Here is a 20,917-nt window from a genome sequence, read left to right on the forward strand (position 1 = left end):
TATGTATGTGTACGTGAACGTGAAAAAAACGTATAAATTATCAAAATTGCAAATCTCAAATACAAAATATACTGTTTTCATAATATTCATATACATATAACGCGCGAGAGAGAGAATTATAATAATTAAATAATATTTTAATAATGGAAAACGCTCGGGCGGGGCTTCCATATTATAACGTATCTCTCGTATAGAACGAACGTCAGAGTTTATAAACTTTATTCGCTTCATTTGAGAAATACAACGCATTTATGATGACAAAATAGTAACGCCGGCTTCGTTGAATATTGAATATTAGCGCGAAATTAATCGCGTTGCAGAGCCACCAGTGTCATAATAGAAGGACGAATGACGATGTCACGAATACACCATAGATAGGAGATGATGCGCATACGTAAATAGTGACGATGATACCGACGAGATGATATGATCAAACCGTCCGTAAGATTGTAAATCTCGATGGTATCATGCAGCCTTGATAACATCAATTGTGTGACAGTGATGGAATAATACCGGCGTTAAAGCAACGACAATGCCCCGTCGATCTCCGTCATCGCCTATTAGTAATTTGCTTCTCTTTAAGTAACTTTACACATTGCGACCGACTCCGATGCTCTTTCGCATTCGTGACATCGTCGTACATTTCGTACGGTTAAAAAACTTGACGTCTACAAATTTCACGAGCGAGATAAGCCCGCCTTTAGACCACCAGGTGGAAAGCGAGAGAGAGAGAGAGAGAGAACCTCGCGCGCGTTTTTCTGCATTATTAATAACATCCACTCGGTCCACGGCGAAACGGCCAACAATTTGCGGACAGAAATCAGGACGTTCGCTTCGCCTGGAAGAATGAGAGACCCGTATAATACGGGGGATCGATCACTATTTTTTGTTCCAAAGTCATATCTGATCTTTCAACGCGCGCGCGCGCGCGCCACGTCGAACGGCACAGAAGTAAAAAGAAAGCGGGTAACCAGCCCTTCAACGTTGAACCGTGAGCGGTGGAGGGGACAGGGACGAGGAACATCCCCGTCTCGCATTTTTACATGCCCCGGGATCGTTTTATAACCTTCCACGTCCACCTCACGCTCGCGAACGTCTGTTTTACGCCCGTTTTATGCCCGCGCAAGCATCTGCAACATTCCTCGAGCGTTTATTTACGAGACACCGGGTACACGGCCGTCGCCGGGTCGAGGGTGGGTAAATTGAATACACGATGGGCCGAAAATGTCGTCCCTTGCCCACCTGAAATCCAGACCCTCGCGCGTCTCAAAAATTCGGCTCGTCGACCGTAAATTCCGCGCGTCGCGCGCACGCTTCTTCCCGCCGCGCCTTTCTTAGTGCAAGATTTAACAAGATTTATCTGCATTTATGCACGTTTGTACGACGCGAGGTACAGTTAGTTTAGCGTTGAAACGCATCGCCAATTATCCGTAACTATCTGTACAATTATTTTTTATTATAAACTCTGTTTTCCGCGAAACTGCGCGCACTTGAAAAAGTAAATTTAACATGTCCTAGTGTATGCTTAAGTGATCATATTTTTGGATATCGTATTTTTCCTCCACAAAATCAATGATATTTATTTGTTTGATAAAAATAATGAATTTTAAATCACATTTTTTACTATAAATCGTGAATTTTATAATATCTTATCTATATTTATATGCTTTCTTATCTTCGTTAAGAATTGAGAGTTAGAATGGGCGCTCTAGAGAAATATTTTTCCTATGCATCGAATTCGTCGATGGCATGAACTGTCTAACGCATTTCCAGCGAATATGCCAGCAATCGACACTAGAAATATAGATTACAAAAAAAATAGAGAGAGAGAGAGAGAGGGAGAGCAAAATGTATAACATGCGGATATATCGACTTTCCGCAATCTCTACCAACCATTTTTCTACGAAACGTATTTCGAAAGCCGATGAAACGTGACAGACATACCGACTACCACACGTTACGATTGGTATTGCAACAGATTTTTATAGCGGCTGCATCGGCGTGTCGCCGGCAATCCGCGCGTCATCATTATCATCGCGCTGTTTATAATTAAATGCGGTGTGAATATAATTAAACGATTTTAATATTCACGCGCGCAATTACGATTGGCGAGCCGACGCTATCACCTGTGAAGCGCGAAATAATTCAGGCTTGTAAATATTTCAGATTCCATAGTTTAATATAAATTCGATGTCGATCGATCTCTCGGATTATTAAATATCAATACCGATTTCTAAGCGCGAAGTAAAAAAAAAAAAAGAAAGAAAAAGAAGATATATATATATATATACATGTATGTATATGTGTGACTCACCAAAACAGCAAACAATTTGCCGGCTCCGCGATGCGACGAAACAGGGATCTCTGCTGCTCGACATCTTGAAGGACGAGCGTCTCCCGCCATCCTCGTCTCCGGCAAATCCGACACTGAAATATTTCAAATAGCACCGGATTGTTATTAGCATTATTTATCACCCGAATAGATGCAATACGCCGGGCGCGTATTTATAAATCAAATGTCCGCGCGCGGAAGCGCAACACTCTGCGCCAGATGTCGGAGCGGATTTATCGGCGATACCGTCCTGAATTCGATTGTTTCCCATTGTCTCGTCTCGTCTCGTCTCGTCCCGCGCGCGTATATTATTCGCTACAGACGAGCGTAAAATATTCAAATTATTTCACCGTCGATTATTCGATCGGGCTTAAGCTCCATCGCTCTTCTTCCACCCCTTCGCCGCCCCTCCCCGATCTCCGGTATCGAAATTCGAGTAATTTTCGGCACTACGATGGAACCCCAGTCCGAAAATCTTGAAAAGCAAGTCCGGGCTTTCGTAATGCGACTGACAATACAAACGCGAATTCCGAGATGCGATCTAATGCCTGGCTCTGCATCTTTTACTTATTTAACGATGATGAGAACAAAAGTCATATAAAGAATATAAGAAGAAGAGAGAGGAAGAGAACAAGCAAAAAGGAAATGGAGACGTAATATTAATGTCACCTTGGCACGAATAAATTCATCTCCAAACTCTGTTGTAATCCGTATATCGAGAAATATACTAGAGCACGACAAAAATCTTAATAAATGTCATCAATGGTCAGAATCCTTTATCGTAATATTTAATTCCGAATAATGTACCTCTCTCTTCCCCCTCTTCCCCTTCTCCTCGCCCATTCGTGTTTAATTCGAAATAGCAATACATATTTTCAATTATGCTGCGTTACAAGCGCGTCGACGCATCCTCGATTCGCTCGCCCTGCGGCTCATGCAATTTTGACAGAAGCGGAAACGGATTATCGCGAACGACGAACTTTTGCGCTATGACATGGAGTATTTCGATTCGCCGAGGGCACGGGAGAAACGATGGACGGAATCAAATAACGCGCGTGTTACGTAAAGCCGCGTACACGCGTCGAATTTCACGCGCCAACTCGCCCGCTCTGTGTTTGCGCGGCGAATCAGTCCCCTGAAAACATTTCGCAATATCGCTTCGACAAACTTTATGCACGTTAGCGGATTAACGCGCCGAATCAAGCGAGTCAATCGCCGGCGTTAACTGTAATACATCAAAGTGATTCGCCCGACGAAACTCGCAGTTTGCCGGCGGCGATACCGTCTAATTTTCTAGAAAATAATAAATTACTTCTGGCGCAAATTTTTTAGAAATAATAATCATCGACAATAGCGATAATAATAATATCGAATCTGTGAATCGTGAAATGAATAAACTTTGCGACGAGATTCTGTATATTATTGTATCGTTACTCTAATGTATTTTGTGTTTGGCGTTTATTATAAATTTTCTGTCTTGAAATTATTACGAATTTTATGAATCGTTTAAAATGAATTTTCTAACACGATAAACAAAACAGATAACTCTAAAAGAGAAAAAAATAATTAAATATAGATATAATATAATAGAAAATTCTAAGAGATATGAGATTAAGAAATTGAAAATAATTTTTATATAAATAAGTTTAATTAGGGATTTTTTGAAGCAAGAGAATTATGACAGAATGTTGACGGGACGCGTTGCAAGTATCAAGTATAGATTGACAAGTTCAAGGCCTCGGTAGACCGCTATTACGCTTGTTGATGCAAAAGTCGCGCGGTTCGTATCATAGTGTCGTCGCGCGAGCGAGGGTTAACATGCCGGAAAATGTTAGACAACCGCAGCGCGGTTAGACCGCGAAATGTGTCGCAACGATCTGTCTTCCGCGATCCATCAGAAGCCGGGCCCGCAATGCCGAATCTGTACTCCGTTTGTAGTTTAACCGACAACATTACTTTCGTCGCATCGCGACGGATAATGTACGGCACGGCTATTACACGCAAGCGTGGCTGTAACCTGCGGCGAGAATTTTGGAGAATTTTCGGTTGTATGAAAAGTAAATGAAATCTCGGTAACATTCTCTCTCCGTCCCATCGCTATAACACTCGTTTATAACACTAAATGCGAGCATCTGATGCCGCGATTTATTTGCCCGATACGAAGATCGAGCGCGTTCGATGTGGACGGCCGGGCCGCGAGAGTGATATCGCCGCATTTAACTTTAAATGTGGGATGTGGATGCGGGCTAATGAATTTAATCCCTTTCGGTCCTGCGAATCCTCCGATTGGTGTTGCATGCGTTATATCTGGCGTATGCCCGATTAAACCGGGTACAAAAACGATCGTAAATACACCGCGCACATATACATGTGTGCAATGTTTATCTCTCTTCTCCCGTTATTCATGCACATAAATACAACTTTTCCATCTGTCTCATTATTATATATCTTCATGAATTGTTAATTTTATTATTTCGATATTCTTTTACGCATCTTTTTATTACCCTAAATTATTACCGAGCATGTAGTCTCTTCCTATTTGCCCAGGCCGAAATCAGCCGAATCCAGTATCGAATAGAAATTGATTCAATCCATCCGCTTTAACGAAGTTTCATCGATGCGATTTACGCGGTTTTCAAAACGAACGGGCAGTTTATGACACGCATAATGATCGATTTCCTCGATTTGCCAGAACAAAGGGTCGAAATTCGGCAGTCGGAGATAGAAATGATTTGAACGAAGGGAGAAATGTATTTACAACGAATCAAGCATCCTATTTATTACGCAACTCAACCGACAATGGGTACCGAAATAAAGCGCCGGTCGGCCGGTTACAAAAACGCGGAAATTATTACGCCGTTCGTCCGTACAGAATGAACGCTCGCTCACATATTTCTGTTTTACGTAGTTTCCTAGTGTGTTTTATCGTAATAAAGGTTACGCGTCGCGCCGAGATAGAAAGCGATGTTCAAACACATATTGCAGAAACTTGCGAGGACTCAATTCTCTCTCTCTCTCTCTCTCTCTCTCTTCCATTCTATCTCAAAAAGAAAAAATTGTCATTGACGATAAAAAATTGCTATCGTGCATTGATGTTAAGTCATAATAGATAAATTCACGGGTCTATAAATTTTATTTGATTTATATATAAATCATTATATATATATATATATATATATATGTAGATCTGTAAACTCGTCGTAAATTATCGAGTCCATAGAAACTTCATTCGTTAATAGTTTGACTAACTACGCGCGTATCCATATGTTGTTAAAGCCACAGATTGCTTTAGGAATATACCGAGAAAATTACGGATCTTATATTTAGGGACATACACGTACAAAGTTTGAATTCTAATGGCGATACTATTTCCAGAGATAAATTAAAATCGTCGGAATAAATTATAATATGATATTTGACAAAACGTCATCTATATTCAGAAATATATTCGTCGTCAAGTGACACTTGAGCTGCATTTCATTTGCGAGACGAAAAATATCCATTTCTCGTCTCTGCAAAACTACCTTTATCAAAGCGGATTGCTTAAAACTGATATTGATTGTTTTAATTAATTGGAATGTATCGGAACGTGCAACTTGCATCTGCGCGAAAAGTTGTTGGCCGCTGCAGCAATATTTAACTTAAACTTGCATGGGCTATACATTCGACCGACACTCGTCCGGCATTGTTCGAATTTCTGCGAGTACAAAAACTTGTAATGCAAGTAACTTCTCGCACAAGACCCGGCGCTAGTTATTCTTCTGTGTTTTATCAAAGCTGAGATTGGAAAGTTGTGAGGGAGAAAAAAAAAATAAATAAAAGCGCCCAGCCGTACTTGATAAGAATCTGAAACAGTTTTCATGTAACGTACATCACGATGGAAAGAGCAATAACAATGAAATTCTTCAAGTAATACCATGTAATACCATGTATGTAATACCGCTCGTTACGACATTTCTAAAATAACTTCTTTCATACAATTGTTTTATAAGCCGGAAACTTTTATACAATTTATATATGGTAGAAATTATATCGATGAGAGAAAGAACAAAAGGAAACATATATCTCGAGTCATTATAAAAAATATAATGTCCTGATTAAATTTGTAGATAACTTTAACATAAGATATGAGATAAGATTTAATCCGAATATGTTTTAATATAATCAAAAATTTTATTCTATTAATATCGGAATGACACTATTATTATATGAATTTCACGATTTTATCGATTCATCCATTAATGGTACTCAAGAGCGTAGCAATCTCGGCCGATTAAAGTAATCAACGATAAATTCGAAGAGTTGCAATGTACGTATATTAAGATGCGCGATAAAAAAGAAGCGCACACTCGATATTTCACATGCCGGCGACATTATAAACGCCTTCAACGAAACGAAGGATAGATAAATTGAGAAGAAAGATTTCTCGTCGCGCGACCAAGGGATAGAAAATCGACCGCTGTCTTAAATATTTTTATCCTCGTAAAACACGATACGCCACCGCAGCGTGATCGATAGCTTTAGCCGAAAACGACGAGGGGAAGAGGACTATACATCTTACTCCGTAACGACGTATCCGATACTTTCCACGGTCGTCGGATTAAAAAGCTCCACGCTGCACTTGGCGCATATTTCAATCGGGGCGCAACAACGTCAAAACTTGGCGTAAGCTGGGAGCAAGCGAGCCGATGCCTTTTTTCTTTAACCCCTTCGCGAGCCTTCAGCGATGTCGGGAAGCGAGATCACCATGATAGAAGCGCGATAATGCTTTAAAAAAGAGAAGAAGAAAAAAAAATAGTTCGGGATAAGCCGCACAAATTATCGGCCGACACGGCGGCTATTCATCACGCTGAGTTTATGAGTTTTTAATTAGTGTAATTTCCGTACGTTGATTCATTAGGCGAAATATGATAGATCTTTTCGCGTAAATGGTTTTCAAAAACAAGCCGTAAAAAAAATAATATTAATTCTGTATTAAAAATATTCGCCGGAAAGTTGGAAAATTACAAAAAAAAAAGTCACACGTCGTATAATTTCTGCATTGTTTACGTATTATCTGCTCAAACGGCCAATAATCTAAACAGTCCCGTCCTTCTCCCGCTAAATCGCAGGAATCCGATATACGATGAGTTTTTCGAAAGCGCAGCTGGTACCGAAAACGGCCAAAGCGCGAATACGTGATCGGCGTAGCCGCAATCCGTGCGCAATCCCTGTTCGGAAAACGAGTGGAACGATTACGCCGTGAATTTTAAACGACGTAAGTGCCGTTAACGTAATTGCTTTATCGCGACGGTAATTCAGCTACGTTAATACGTTTACGTCGCTATCGCGAGGGAAAAGTGGCGGGACGTGCGTCGCGACGTTATCCGTCGCAAAGCGGGTTGGATCTAAGAAAAATATAGCGGTATCCGGAAAAAGCTCACACATACACATACACACACGCAACCACACACATGGTATGTATCTCCGAACCGAGAGAGAGAGAGAGAGAGAGAGAGAGAGAGAGAGATATCGAATTCACAAAACGGCTCTCCGGAGAGAAGAGCGCAGAAAACGCGAGGATACATGCAGTACATACAGGGTGTCTCAGAAATTTTGTCTTACAATTTTGGCAACAGATTTTTTCGCCAGTTCTAGGGGAGAATTTTTTTTCGAAGAAAAAAAAAAAGGAAAATTTTGAAGAAAGATCATCGGAACACATATTGTTATCTTTTTCTATATTCAATATGAAACATAAGTGAAAAGTCGAATTTTTGCCTGCAGACGAGAGGAAACGTTCAAATATCGACGTTACCCTGTATGGGATGGGGGATGGAACGTCGATTTAGCGTGACGGTATAAAAAATCGCTCTGTAGCCTGTCATCGGGCTGTGACGTGCTTCGATCTGGCCGAGTATCCTCGATTTCAGGGAGAGAGATTTATTATGCCCCGTTATATATATATATATATATATATATATATATATATATATATATATACACATTACGCGCGGGGTCGCGAGAGAGGGAGGGGATGGGGGAGAAGGGGCACGAATAAATGCATACGCTCGCTCGCGAAGATGGATACACACGCGGCTGTACATGGAAATAATTAATAATGCATTCGATGGTGCGCAGAGAGAGCGGCGGTGCTGGGCGTTACATAAGTAACGTCGCATGACACGCTCAAGAGAGAGAGAGAACGAGCAAAGCGATTACAGGTCGTTCCGTTTTTCAATGACGATCAAATCGGCCGCACATGCGATATTATAATACTTCTTGGTTCCAACATGCGACGTCGTCGTCCATTACCGGCCACCGCCGTCGTCGTCGTCGCCGCGTCTCAGATTTGTTATTAATTATTCGCTTAATCACGCCCTAATTTGCTTGCGTCCGAGCGGCCAGCGTCGCACGGGACACAGGAGGAATAATCACAATTTATTGATGAGGGTCATAGTGCGGTGGACCATAAGTTCGTGGACGCAAAGAGAGACAATCTCGCATAAGCACTGTTTCAAGTCTCGAGCAGCATCTCGTGCGTTATTCATTATGCACTTCCTCGCAAACTTTATGCACACTCGTCAAACATTCGCGGCTACAGATTGAATTCACACAGTTAATTTATAATAATTTTAATAATAATAATAATTTAACTGATATTGAATAATTTTGTTTTCGTAAATGTATTCGTCGCGGCGAGAACCCGAACGCAAAAACAGAGATTAAGATTCGTACGATATTTAAAACTGGGTTAATCTGGGCTACCTTGCGTTTGAATATATAAAGTCGTTGCGGATCCCGACAGCGGCATTTCTGAAATCGATAATGTAAATTACATGAACGCCTGTTACGATGCAGGCTTAAACGACGACGCAAACACGGGGAGTGACGGGAAAATAGCCGCGTGTAAACCCTCGTCGACGAAGAATCGAGGAAATATCGGGATCGCATCGCGGGCCGTGAATGAAGGCAGACGGAGAAGAGGAGGAGATCGAGGATCGAGGAGGTGTGCCGGTAGAATTCCAGTCGGAGAGAGGTTGCGATTGAAATTAAACCTCGATAAATCGCGCGAAGGAGGACGGCGAGTTATCCGCCGTCGCCGCGACACGGTCGCTCCGAAAACGAAAGGAGAGAAAGAGAGACGTTAAGGGGAAGATATGATCGTATAGGGGGATCACGCACACAGAAGGGTGAATAAAAAAAAAAGCAGCCAGCATCTCCGGTGCGGAGCACCGCGATTTCCCTTCTTTGCCCCACATAGGAGCAGTCAAACTTCGCCAAAGTCGGCTACAGGACTATTCCCTCTCGTCTCTCTCCTCCGTTTTATGAAGAACAGACGGAGCCCGGAGTTTTTCTCCCAAGCCCCTCTCCTCCTTCTCCTCCGAGACCGATGATATGATCGTCAATGGAAAATTGTTCCGACAAGTGCGTCCTGATATCCGATATCGGAGAGAGAGAGAGAGAGAGAGAGGAAAGTCCAAATCGACGCTTAAAAATATCTCCCGTCGTCTTGATGGAGGAACGCCGGGCGGGCCCTCCGGAAAAATGCACAATCGATTCTATGCAATTCTTAAATCGGACCGTTGCTCTCGACGCCGGAATCGAGAATTCTCCGAAGAAGGCTAACTTGCGATTCTCCGGCCGCTAAGATATCTTTATGCTCGATTTGAAACGCGAATTTAAACGCTGTAGGTAAGCGTAGAAAACTCTTATCTATATACGCGCGGGATGTCCCAGATCTAGCATGGACTATCTTTTATCTACGTCGATTCTCTTTGATCGACTCCTCCCTGCTCTCTCTCTCTCTCTCTCTCTTTCTCTCTTGGAGCCGATATATCTATTATAAACGCTGTCTGTGTACCTCGCGTCTACTCGATAAAGTATAACTTTATCCCGCACCGTGTATCGTTTCACTCGCATCCGCTCACTCTCTCGATTACCGTAGCGCATATAACTCCGCTAAGTCCGCTAATAGGATCACTGACACACATCGGCTTTTCGACGGTGCTCCGATTTCGCACAGATGAACAGAGCGGTGTATTTCCGCGTGCGGATGGCTCGGTTGTAACGTCTACCTCTCGCGCGGATGGTTGATCGATGTGGGCGGCGATACGGAGGCCAAGACGCGTGTCTGTCGCTCAATGCCAAGTTGTTTCCAAGTACGCCAAGTGGAATTTCGGTCTCGGGACACGCCACTGACTCGTCGTCGTAGCTTCACCACAGACAGAGAGAGAGAGAGAGAGAGAGAGAGAGAGGAAGAGGGGGAGAGAGAGAGAGAGAGAGAGAGAAGTCGAATTACTTCTGTTATCATTGCCAAGCTTGGAATTGTTGCCGCGCTCATAGCGTAACGAAATTATTTAAGCTGTGTACCGTGAAGAAATTTAGCCGCGCAACCAAGGAAATATGAATCGTTTACAGTGACGTGAGACTTTAAGAATTTCATTGAGGCCAGCTGCTTCGCGACGATTCTATCCCTAATTAATCATGCGAATAAAGAATGCGTTTATTTTTTTTTTTTTTTTTATTCAAAAGATGATTCCAGAAACGTAGATATCGCGAATTGTAAAAAAAGTCTCGCGTGATTTTCCATACAATTTTTATTATTTTTGGAAACACGGAGATGTCTTATTATTCCATTCATTCGTAATTAAATTCATTCGCTTTACAATTATTTCTGCTAACTTTGTAAATTTTAGAAAATACTTGTCCGTAATTTCGACGTTCTAATGTAATTTCGTCCTGAATGCGCAATGTTACGGGACAATGCATTTCGGATGGTCGCTACACGTTACATTGAATACGTAAAGGGATATTATCCGGTCATCCGTCCAGTCTATCCAACAATCCGGCTTTTAATCATTTATTCATGGCTTGAAAACTGTATTACATCTTGAAAGAGGCGAATTCTATCGCATATACGTCACATTTACAGCTATAATCAGGAAGAAATCAACGATCATCGGATTACCGCGAGATTGTATTATCGCCGGGCGAGAATGGTGCATCGAGCATCGCGCTAATTCACTTACATGCCTTGTAACTCATTATTACGGCTGTAAATCTGCCGCTAAAATTGTGCTCGCGAGGAGATGAAACATGAATATTTAAGGCTCTTTGCCCGGATTAAGAGATCCGGTATTCCTTGAATAACGAAGCCCGCCCTCCCCTTCCGCCCGGCGCTTCCTCCGCCGTTCTGTTCTTACCCGCCCCTGCCTCCACCACTCGCGATTCGTGTCAATGCACCGGGGAGTCGTAAACGTCGCAAAAAGAAACGTCACGGTAGAGCCTCGCGATCCGCGGAATTACACCGGTTTTCGCACGGGTAAGCAGGGCCGAAGGAAATATTAGCCGCTGGTGCGAGCGAGACGGGCGGATATCGATTTTCGGTCGCGCTAATAAATAAGCGCATGCGTCCCGCGCGACACTTATACCGGGTGTCCCGGTTTCGCGTTTCGATGCCTCGCTCGCGGCATACATTCTCTCCGCATACGACCACCTCGACAAAATTATCCCTCCAAAGTCCGTTCGCGGCACGCCATTTGCACGATTTCTCTTCTTCCTCTTTCCTCCTACTTTTTTTTTTCATTATTTGTAACGATAGCGCTATCTCTCTTTGCACCGAATGCGCGAGCGTGTGTATTTCTCGGTCTCGATACATGAAAGAAAGGAGGAGAGAAGGACGTGTATCGCGCGGGCACTTTGAGCTGAAATTTACAAACTTGGCACCTCCCTATCGCGCAGCGAAATTATTCGATAATCGCGCGGGTGTAATGCTTCGTGCGGAGCGAAAATCGAGGTAGCAAAGTACGACGAGCGAATTTTATTCCGGGAGAGAGAGAGAGAGAGAGAGAGAGAGAGAGAGAGCGGGAGGGAAGGAGAACTTGGCACGAAAATTACGTAAACCCCAACGTCGGTTCCTCGAAAGATCCGGATTTACCCCGGGGGTAAACGATAAACAATCGCGCCGTATTTTCAAAGACCGATGAAATATTCAGAGACTTTCCCTGAATAAATAAAGATTGACCACCAGATTGCATTAGTCTAGTTAACTCCTTCTTTGAATGGGGATCCTTGTGCGTTATCCTCCCTTCCTTACGCGTTCTCGAGAGATCTCCTCAGTGTCGTAAAGAACCGAGAAGAGAGCAGATAAGCGTTCCTCGCGGCTGAGCGAGAAAAGGGAACCTATCTACGCGCAAAAAAAACGACGGCATGAAAAAAAAAAAGAAAATGCGTCATCGTCATCGTCGATGACGCTCGGGGATCGTTAATAAATAACGAAGGCGGCGTTTCTGGGTCGAGTACATGTACGTATAGTTTCTCGCGGTCGCGGACACGTGTAATGCGTGCCGTACACATGCAAACACACACACACACACACACACACACACACACACAAAGCAATTATAACGGAATCGCGATTTCGCGCTACTGCTCTCTAACTCTCGCCGCCGTTGCTGCCTTCGGGGGATGAAATCTATCCCGACGCGTGCAACTAGTACCCCAATTACTCGGCGAGGGTCGTTAGTCGCGAACCCCTCTTTCATCCTCGCCCGCATCCTCTTCCCCGCCTCACCATCCACACGGTGAATACTTAAAATCATTACTCCGTTGCTGCATGATACGCATAAAGTGGCATATGTAAGAGATCGTGCGGCATGATTTAACGAGCACTAATTATTTGTTCTCTTTCCGCAATCATTAATGTTCAAGAAACTAATACGAGAGGGATCAATGCATGCCTATTTCGAGAGAGAGAAAAAAAGAGAGATTTTTACTCTTTCATCTTATAATTAGAGTTCTCGATTACTAAATTTTTTCGTAGAAACATTCTAATGAACATTTGTACGTAGTCATCTTCATTTCCTCCTTTGATAAACCATTTCTGCCTTTTTTTTTGTACACTATTCTGTTCTACATTATTATACATTAGTATTGTTATATCTGATTTAATAAATCACATTTCTCTTCTTTCTTCCCATGAATATACTTTATTCGATTCAATTATACATAATTGGTAAAATTTCCGTTTCCATCTCACAGTACCAAAAGTCTTTCGCCAAAATACCTTGCAAAAATATGTCCCACACGTACACGCAAGAATAGCAGCAATTTAAATTGTCCCGGACACTAAGTGTTAATCGCGATAAGCGTTTAAAGCCGCGGCTTACACGCGTTGCTTTAAACGTATGGACAATTTTCCAGCGACGATATCCACGACACGAGAGAAGTTCACCGATCTCGCAAATCCTTTCTCTAAAGGAAAGCACTTTGATTTTTTCAAGCAAAGGGAGACTCAACACGCTCTCTCTCTCTCTCTCTTCCTCTTTCAGATATCGATCGGCCACCGCCGAGATTTCAGAGACGCTTCCACTCTCCTGCTCGTAAAATTAAGCTCGCACACGTTACCTCCTGTATCTTAGTGAAATCTTTCGAACTGTCGTGCCCGCACGATAGCGAAAGGATGCGCCGCCATCGAGGGTGTCTTTTAAGGACACGTACGATTAGAAATGCGAGATAAAGGTGGAAGGTGAATCGGTCGGCGCGTTCGCGCTGTTTCCTCCGTTTCCGATTTGATCGATAAACCGATAGTATAATACATTTTAGATAACGCAACGTGTCGCCCGATACAACAGTTCTCAAACATTGCGGCGTCCCCTATTCCCCGCCGAGTATCGGCATTGAGTGCTTCAATATATGAATTTAATCGCTCTCCATTTTCGCGTCGACAGAATCGATAACATTATTAGAATTAGTGTTACGCAGTGTACATGTTCTCGTAATACGGATATATAATTGAGATCGTAATTAAATTATTTCATCCGTTTTATTAATCCTTTTTATTAATCTTGCAATGAAATTTTTCATACAAAAAATTGTTCGTTCATTCATTCATTCGTTCATTAAAATAAAATATTCAAAATAATTAACCTCGCGAAGATTATCAATTATTTGACTCGATATCGTCGACAACGGAATTAACGAATTATCAGCATCGATAAGCGAAATAGAAGAATATATCTACGTATTATAAATGCTTCGCGAAAATCGTACTTTACCATGCATTAAAAAAAAAAAAAATGCCACTATTAGCGCAAATAAATGAAATAATAAATACAGATTATATGTGAGGAGCAGCCTCATATGTAGGAATTAAAGTCAAACATAAATACAAAATTGCACGATATTTATTCTGCCCATTTCCGACCGTGACGTTTATCATTTTTAGCATGTGCGTCTGTCGGACATTTATGTGATATCCCATCAACGGATTAAGATCTTTATCCGTGTATTTATATTTTCCCTGATGCGCGGACCTATCCTATTTTCCCCCCTCCCCCCTCTTTCTGTCCTTCCAAGAGCGCAATTCAATTTCTCGAACGCGCTTAACAATCTAACTTTCCCAAGTACCAGCTAACGTAATGCTACGTGATGTAATGGAGTAATGGTCGATGGCAGATTATTATCAAATCGTCGCCCAGAGCACTATCAAAATTGTCTTGTCAAGATGTCCTATCTATTCGATGGGAGAACGCGCGTCTAGGATATATGCTAAAGAAGCTTATCAGGACAGTTTCACGGTCGAGGTGATACACGCCGATAGCGGCGCGCCGGGGACCGCCGGGGATGATAGCTGCGAACACGCCCAACTCGGAGAAAACTCGCCGACGACGTGTCTATTCGGAGGACTAGTCTAGTGAAGCGTGATTTATATTCATTCAAATCGTTCGCGAAACATTTCCCTTTATCTTTCCGGCGGAGATCCTATTTTTCACGCAATTTCACGCATCGGGGAAAATTCGCCGGAAAACGTCACGCAATTCGCACAATTATGGCTTTTTAAGATATTACAACTTTTCTGTCACTCACTCGCGGAAAAAGAAAAAAAAAAAAACAAAGGAGAAAATTCACCGACATTATTTCATAATTTTTCGCCGCCCGTGTGTCAGTCATATTCGTTTTATGTGAGATTAGCTTAGCATTGTAAAATACATTCTCACGAAAAATAGAATCGCCCGCAGAAATACCGTAAAAGGTGCGCTGAAGAGACGTCTATATACAATATCTGTCGGATTTCTTTCTTCTAATATGCACATTTTACTTTTTAATACACGTTATATACGCAATCGATGACGTCAACCGATTGATTTTTATCGATTTAAGTAATTTAGTCTCTAATACGAAAGGGCTCGATTATATCGATCCTCGAGAGGCTGAAAAAATTTGCATTAATTCCCCCATTGATTGACGTGGATTTAGCTCAACCGGCGAAGCGCATTATTGCAGACGCTTGAAGCGACGACGACGACGACGACGACGACGACGACGACGACGATGAGCGCGTCGAAGCCTCCGCTTTTAACGGCAAATCTCTCCAAACGGAACTTTCTAAACTAATCTCGACATCGAAGATCGATAATAATGATCTCTCCCAGGACGCACAAATCTTGGTCGCTGTCCAAGTTGCGTTAGCCTCGCGGGCCCGTATAAACTTCGCACCCGTGTAATCGCTCTGCGTATGCAACTTAATACGGGACTTAAGGGATTAAAATATAGATTAAAGTACGCGGTTGGCATTTAACGCGAATAATTTTCTTTCGTTGCGCGCGCGGAAGATTTTAGTGCGTCTTCTCTCTCTCTCTCTCTTGTTCGTCGCTCAAGATACACCGACGACGACCCGGTCGACAAAGAATAACATCACGGTGTAAAATCTCACCTTCCGACAAAGCCGAGAAATTCACGGACGATCACGCAACAATTTCTTGCGAATTAAGAACTTTCTCCCGGTGTATGTACAAGCGATATATAAGTGTAACGAAAGGGATAAAATATTTAGAACGATAAAAACCAATCTCAAATTTGTCGTTCGCAAAATTTTTGACTTAATCCGACATTTTTCTCGACTCGTCAATTATTATTACTTGTGTTTTTGACATAAACTTGTATGTGCGCAAATGTAGACGGGGAAAGAGGTGAAAAAAAAAAAAATATAAAAATCCAATCATGCAATATTTATACATCCGTCAGTATCTTCCTCTATTACCGGCTCTTTAAACGCGAAACCGGCCGATTGCATAAATTCAGCCACTTTCGTAATTTCCGTCTAACGATTTAGCCGTTTACTCGCGCAACGGTATCACTGTTAAAGCGGAAGAGCGGAAAATCCGCAACGATCGCGTAAGCGATTTCTTCCGTTATTACTTCATTATCATTTTTGCAACAAGTGGCGCCGTGCACCACCGGCCTGTAGCTGGTAGTTGCCTTACACACGTGAAACTGCCGTGTGTTCCACCAATTGTGTCACGACCAAGGAAGCGAGCAAAGAAGAGAGCGAGTAAAGGAGACTGCGGCACGGAAATTCTGCTGGAAACAATAATCGTACCGATCTCAACGATTACTGCGCTCTCCGCTCCTTACTGATATTGCTGCTGATGTTGTTGCAGTTGCTATATATTTCTCGAATTTCGTCAACAGCAAAACGCCGACTAGATCCTCACAATTACCATCACCAATTTCGTCTTTCTTCTTCTTCAGGCCTCCATTCTTGGCTCCCTCTTTCTCTCTCTCTCTCAGATTTCTCGAAAACTTCTGAAAGTTAGCACACTTCCAGGAATTTAAGAATTCCATAACAAGAGACGAAGGACGAATAGAGAGCGTTAGAGAGAAAGACAGAGGAAGAGAAGAAGGCGGACGGCGTAGGATCGTGTAACGTGCTACGAAATCCCTCGTTATCGTAATTTCGTTCTCGAGTATCGAAGGAGACAGCCAGGGAGTCGTGACACTCCTCCCAAAAGTTGACTCGTTCTCTCAAAGATCTCCTCAGACTTGAGATTGGATTGGGGATCGTATAAACAGTAAAGGCAACGGTCGTTGAGCAACTTCCTTTACGTCGTGGCCCGAGCCACGAACGGCAGCTTCGTGCGACCGAGGCTTTATTTTCGGGGTAACTTCCACATGCGCGTATCCCGCCGAGAAAAATACCTCTCGAGAAACATAAAGACGATCGCGCCGATCGCGACTCGATCGAGTCGTCGAGATGTAATCGTGCTTGCGTATCGCATCGGAGTTTTCATAAGAATCGATCTGGCGACGATTATTTTTCACATGTATCTTCTTATCTAAATCGATTGTACACGAAGAGAAAGATAATTATGTGAAATAAAATTCAAAAATATATTATTTGACGTATTCTGTGATTTAATCTTTAATTGCAATTTTTAATGTTTTATCATCGATTAATTCTTTAATTAATATGATTTGCTAAATCGATGCTAAACGACAGCTTCGTGTGCGCTTTTTATCGCGCATTCGATTCGTTTCAAGAGTTAATACGTCTATGGGAGATGTTGAAGGAGATGAGCAGCCTCATCTGACGATGACTCAGAGTCGATTGCGAATTGAGTGCCGCTTCCCTCATTTCTCCTACTACATGGTCCCGCATGCTCTCTCTGTTTCAGAAGAGCTATTATATTTCGAATAAGAGTATCGTCCTTCCTCGAAAGTAGCACAGATATTTTTCCGCAAAAAAAAAAAAAAAAGAAGCTGTCCAAGATTAATTGCACCTCTCAATAAATAATTAAGCGGATCGCACGCTCGTAAGAATTATTATAGTTCGACCTTTCTAACTAAACGCGCACTCCGATCGATAACTTCATTAGCAAGCGGTAATTATATAGCATGTTATATAATTAATCTATATAATCTACATAATACGTCGGGGAGGGGGCGCACATCTTCGGAACTAGAACAACCGATGTCACTTTGCTGAGACAGAGAAATGCTCGCGATTACTATAATATTATATATATTCTGATAAATGTATAACTAGATGCAATATTAAAATAATTATTTTATCCCTTTCATCTATCGTTATATACTTTTCATTCTACGCGAAGAAGATAATTATAACCACGGTATAAAAATGTCAGAGGACACGCCAGATAATTTCGATACGGTTTCTCATAAAAATATCTCTCCGGATCGCGTTAATTCCCAAAGGGTACGAGGAAGACGCGATATGATCGACGAGATGAAATGAAATGAATTTTACAACACGATGATTCTAGACGATTTCATAATAACAGATATCCGTAATTTTGCGATAGCGAGAGAGAGAGTTTGCTCGAGCGAGATTGCCGCGAAGAAATGTGTGTTTTATAATTTTTTTAGCTCCTCCGCCGCTCAAATTTATAAATCGAATTAAAAATATGACGCAAAATCGCAAATTTCTAAGAACTTTTAATGAGAGATCATCTTTAAACTCGCCGAGAAATCTGGAGAGGAAGCGCGACCGGCTACTTGAAACTACAGCGACGCTGTGATGGCAATTGTTTCGTTAACACGGCTATAATGCAGAAAGTTACAGGATAGTTACCGCGAGCGAGAAGAGGAGAAGGGAGGAGGAAGGAGGGGTCATCTCGCAATATCACGAAGAGTGCGGAAAATTTCGACGGGCGTTATCACCGCCGCGCGATAATAATTGGCCGCCGTCGCCGCCGGAGATGAGACGGCGTAAATAATTCTCAGGTATCCCGAATGCGCGCACCAGGCCCCCAAAGGAAATGGAAATGAGGCGTGTCTCTCGTCTCTCGTACTACTTTAACTCATTATTTCGCTCGCCGTCGAGAAAAGGACCTAATGGAGGTTCACCCGACGGAAAGTAACAGCGGTGGCGCAATAATACCAAACGTACAGTCCTTTCATCCATTAGCCGTTGTAGCTAAGGGTGAACTTTGGCCTATAAGAACCTAAGTGTTCGAATATTTCCGGGATTCCCCCTTGCGTTAATGATCGCGTAAAATATGAACGAAAATTTATTTCTCTCGGTAATTAAAAATATCTATTATAATTAAAGGAGTAATGTATATATAAATATAGACATTCTATAAATAAAAAGATTACTAAGTATATATTCTCTATAATACTTTTATAAATAAAATTGATTTCTATACAAGGAATAAATAACTCTTTTTCTCTCTCCCTCATTTAATTGTTTCTTATATCGGAACGATAAAATCGAACAAATAAATCCCAATTGATTTTTAAACATTTTCCATAAGTCATTTAATTAGACATCACAGCTGTGCTACGGAAAACGGAGGATTATCTAATCATTATTTTCAGAGGCCTTCTTTCATCTATCCGTTTTAAGACGATGAGTTTTTACAAAGAAATGCTTTTTATTCTAAGAGCATTTCCTCTTAATTCACCTTTTCTTTTTTTGTAGACTCGCTTTTAGACACGCTTTCCTTGCATATCGCTAATATCCGCTAAAATATCGCGTCACAAATTACTTAACTTTGTATTTGCCGGTTTTACACTTTACCACGAGTTTATACTTCCCGCATTGATCTCGATATCTCTCGTTATATGTGCACTTTTCCTCGTAGCAATAAATATTGGAAATCGAAATATTACAACGCAAATATGTTAAATCATCTCTTAGCTATATGTGGAAAATATGGTTCGAATTTTTTGGTTCAAATTTAATGTTCCGTTCAGATACGATAACTTATTTCTGACTAGTTTTTATTTTCGAAAGCTACAGTATAGGATACCGTACGAATATTATATGAATGAAAATATTTTAACGGAAAAAAGAATATTAGAAGTTAATCCCGTATATATTAAATAAAAAATTTTCCAATACAACACATCTGAATTATGCCTGTAAAAAAAAATCATTACTTCCCTTTCCTATCATTGCTAAGTAAATTTAAAAAAAAAAAAACAATTTTTCCTCACGCGGATAGATATAGCCGCGAGTTAATAACAATAAATTCCCCAGGCGCGCGACATTAATTTCCACCGTCGAGAATCGACCTTTATTATTTCCTCGTCGAAACGGAAACGAAGCCGCCGCCGCCGCCGCCGCCGCCGCCACCGCCGCCAACCCGCCTCGACTCGACTCGACTCGACTCGATTCGACTCGACCCGACTCGGGTATCGGGAAAAGTAGCGAAGGACCTTCGAGGAGAAATTAAAGCTTCGCGCAATCTGAAAGGGCGGAAAAAGGAGTCGACTTGGAGAAAACAAGAAGACCACTCGATGGCACGCTGAATGAAAGAGAGGCAGCGATAGATACGGTACGCGACGAGAGAGCGGCTTTTATCGAAAATTACGATTTATAAAACTTGCAGTCCCATGGACTCGCTTCACGTCGTGTCGTGCGGGCGTATATCTCTTGCGAGCGTATAATTAGTTTGAGCTCGCAGAGTTGCACGGGAGAACGTAAGGCAAATCCTTCACATAAGGATTAGCGCCATTGTTACATCGCGATGGTAAGGGAACTCTTAGCTGACTATAACCGTATGCGTTGCGACTACGTACTCAGCCAACAGTAATACCATTGAATCGCAGTAGCCAAAAGCATGGCTATTGCAATGCATTTGAATGCATCGCAAAGCTCTGTGCATCCAACTTCTGGCATCGCAATTGCGCGAATGGAGTGATGGCACATGAAAGCATACATCGTGTCAATCTTAAACAAATTTGTCATAATTTTATTTTTAATGTAGATTTTATAAAGCTTGACACACACACATAAACAAAAGAATTAAACAAAAATGTATATCTATACGAATTTCTCTCTCTCTCTCTCTCTCTCTC

General features: G+C 41.9%; 2 protein-coding genes across 3 annotated transcripts in view; one reads left to right on the plus strand and one right to left on the minus strand.

Moving 5' to 3' along the window:
* The window catches only part of LOC126852792 (uncharacterized), a 194,915-nt gene that overhangs the window by 140,035 nt on the left and 33,963 nt on the right, over positions 1-20,917 (plus strand). The gene's annotated exons all lie outside the window — the stretch shown is intronic.
* LOC126852791 (uncharacterized) overlaps positions 1-20,917 on the minus strand; it is a 147,550-nt gene that overhangs the window by 113,033 nt on the left and 13,600 nt on the right. The window contains exon 2 of one of the 2 annotated variants that reach the window (XM_050597954.1): positions 2,315-2,427. In XM_050597954.1, the coding sequence (XP_050453911.1) occupies positions 2,315-2,427 (113 nt within the window). Of the gene's footprint in view, positions 1-2,314; positions 2,428-20,917 lie in introns of those variants that run through there. The other variant, XM_050597956.1, reaches the window with a different exon arrangement.

This window comes from Cataglyphis hispanica, chromosome 11 (assembly GCF_021464435.1).
Source record: "Cataglyphis hispanica isolate Lineage 1 chromosome 11, ULB_Chis1_1.0, whole genome shotgun sequence".
NCBI lineage: Eukaryota > Metazoa > Arthropoda > Insecta > Hymenoptera > Formicidae > Cataglyphis > Cataglyphis hispanica.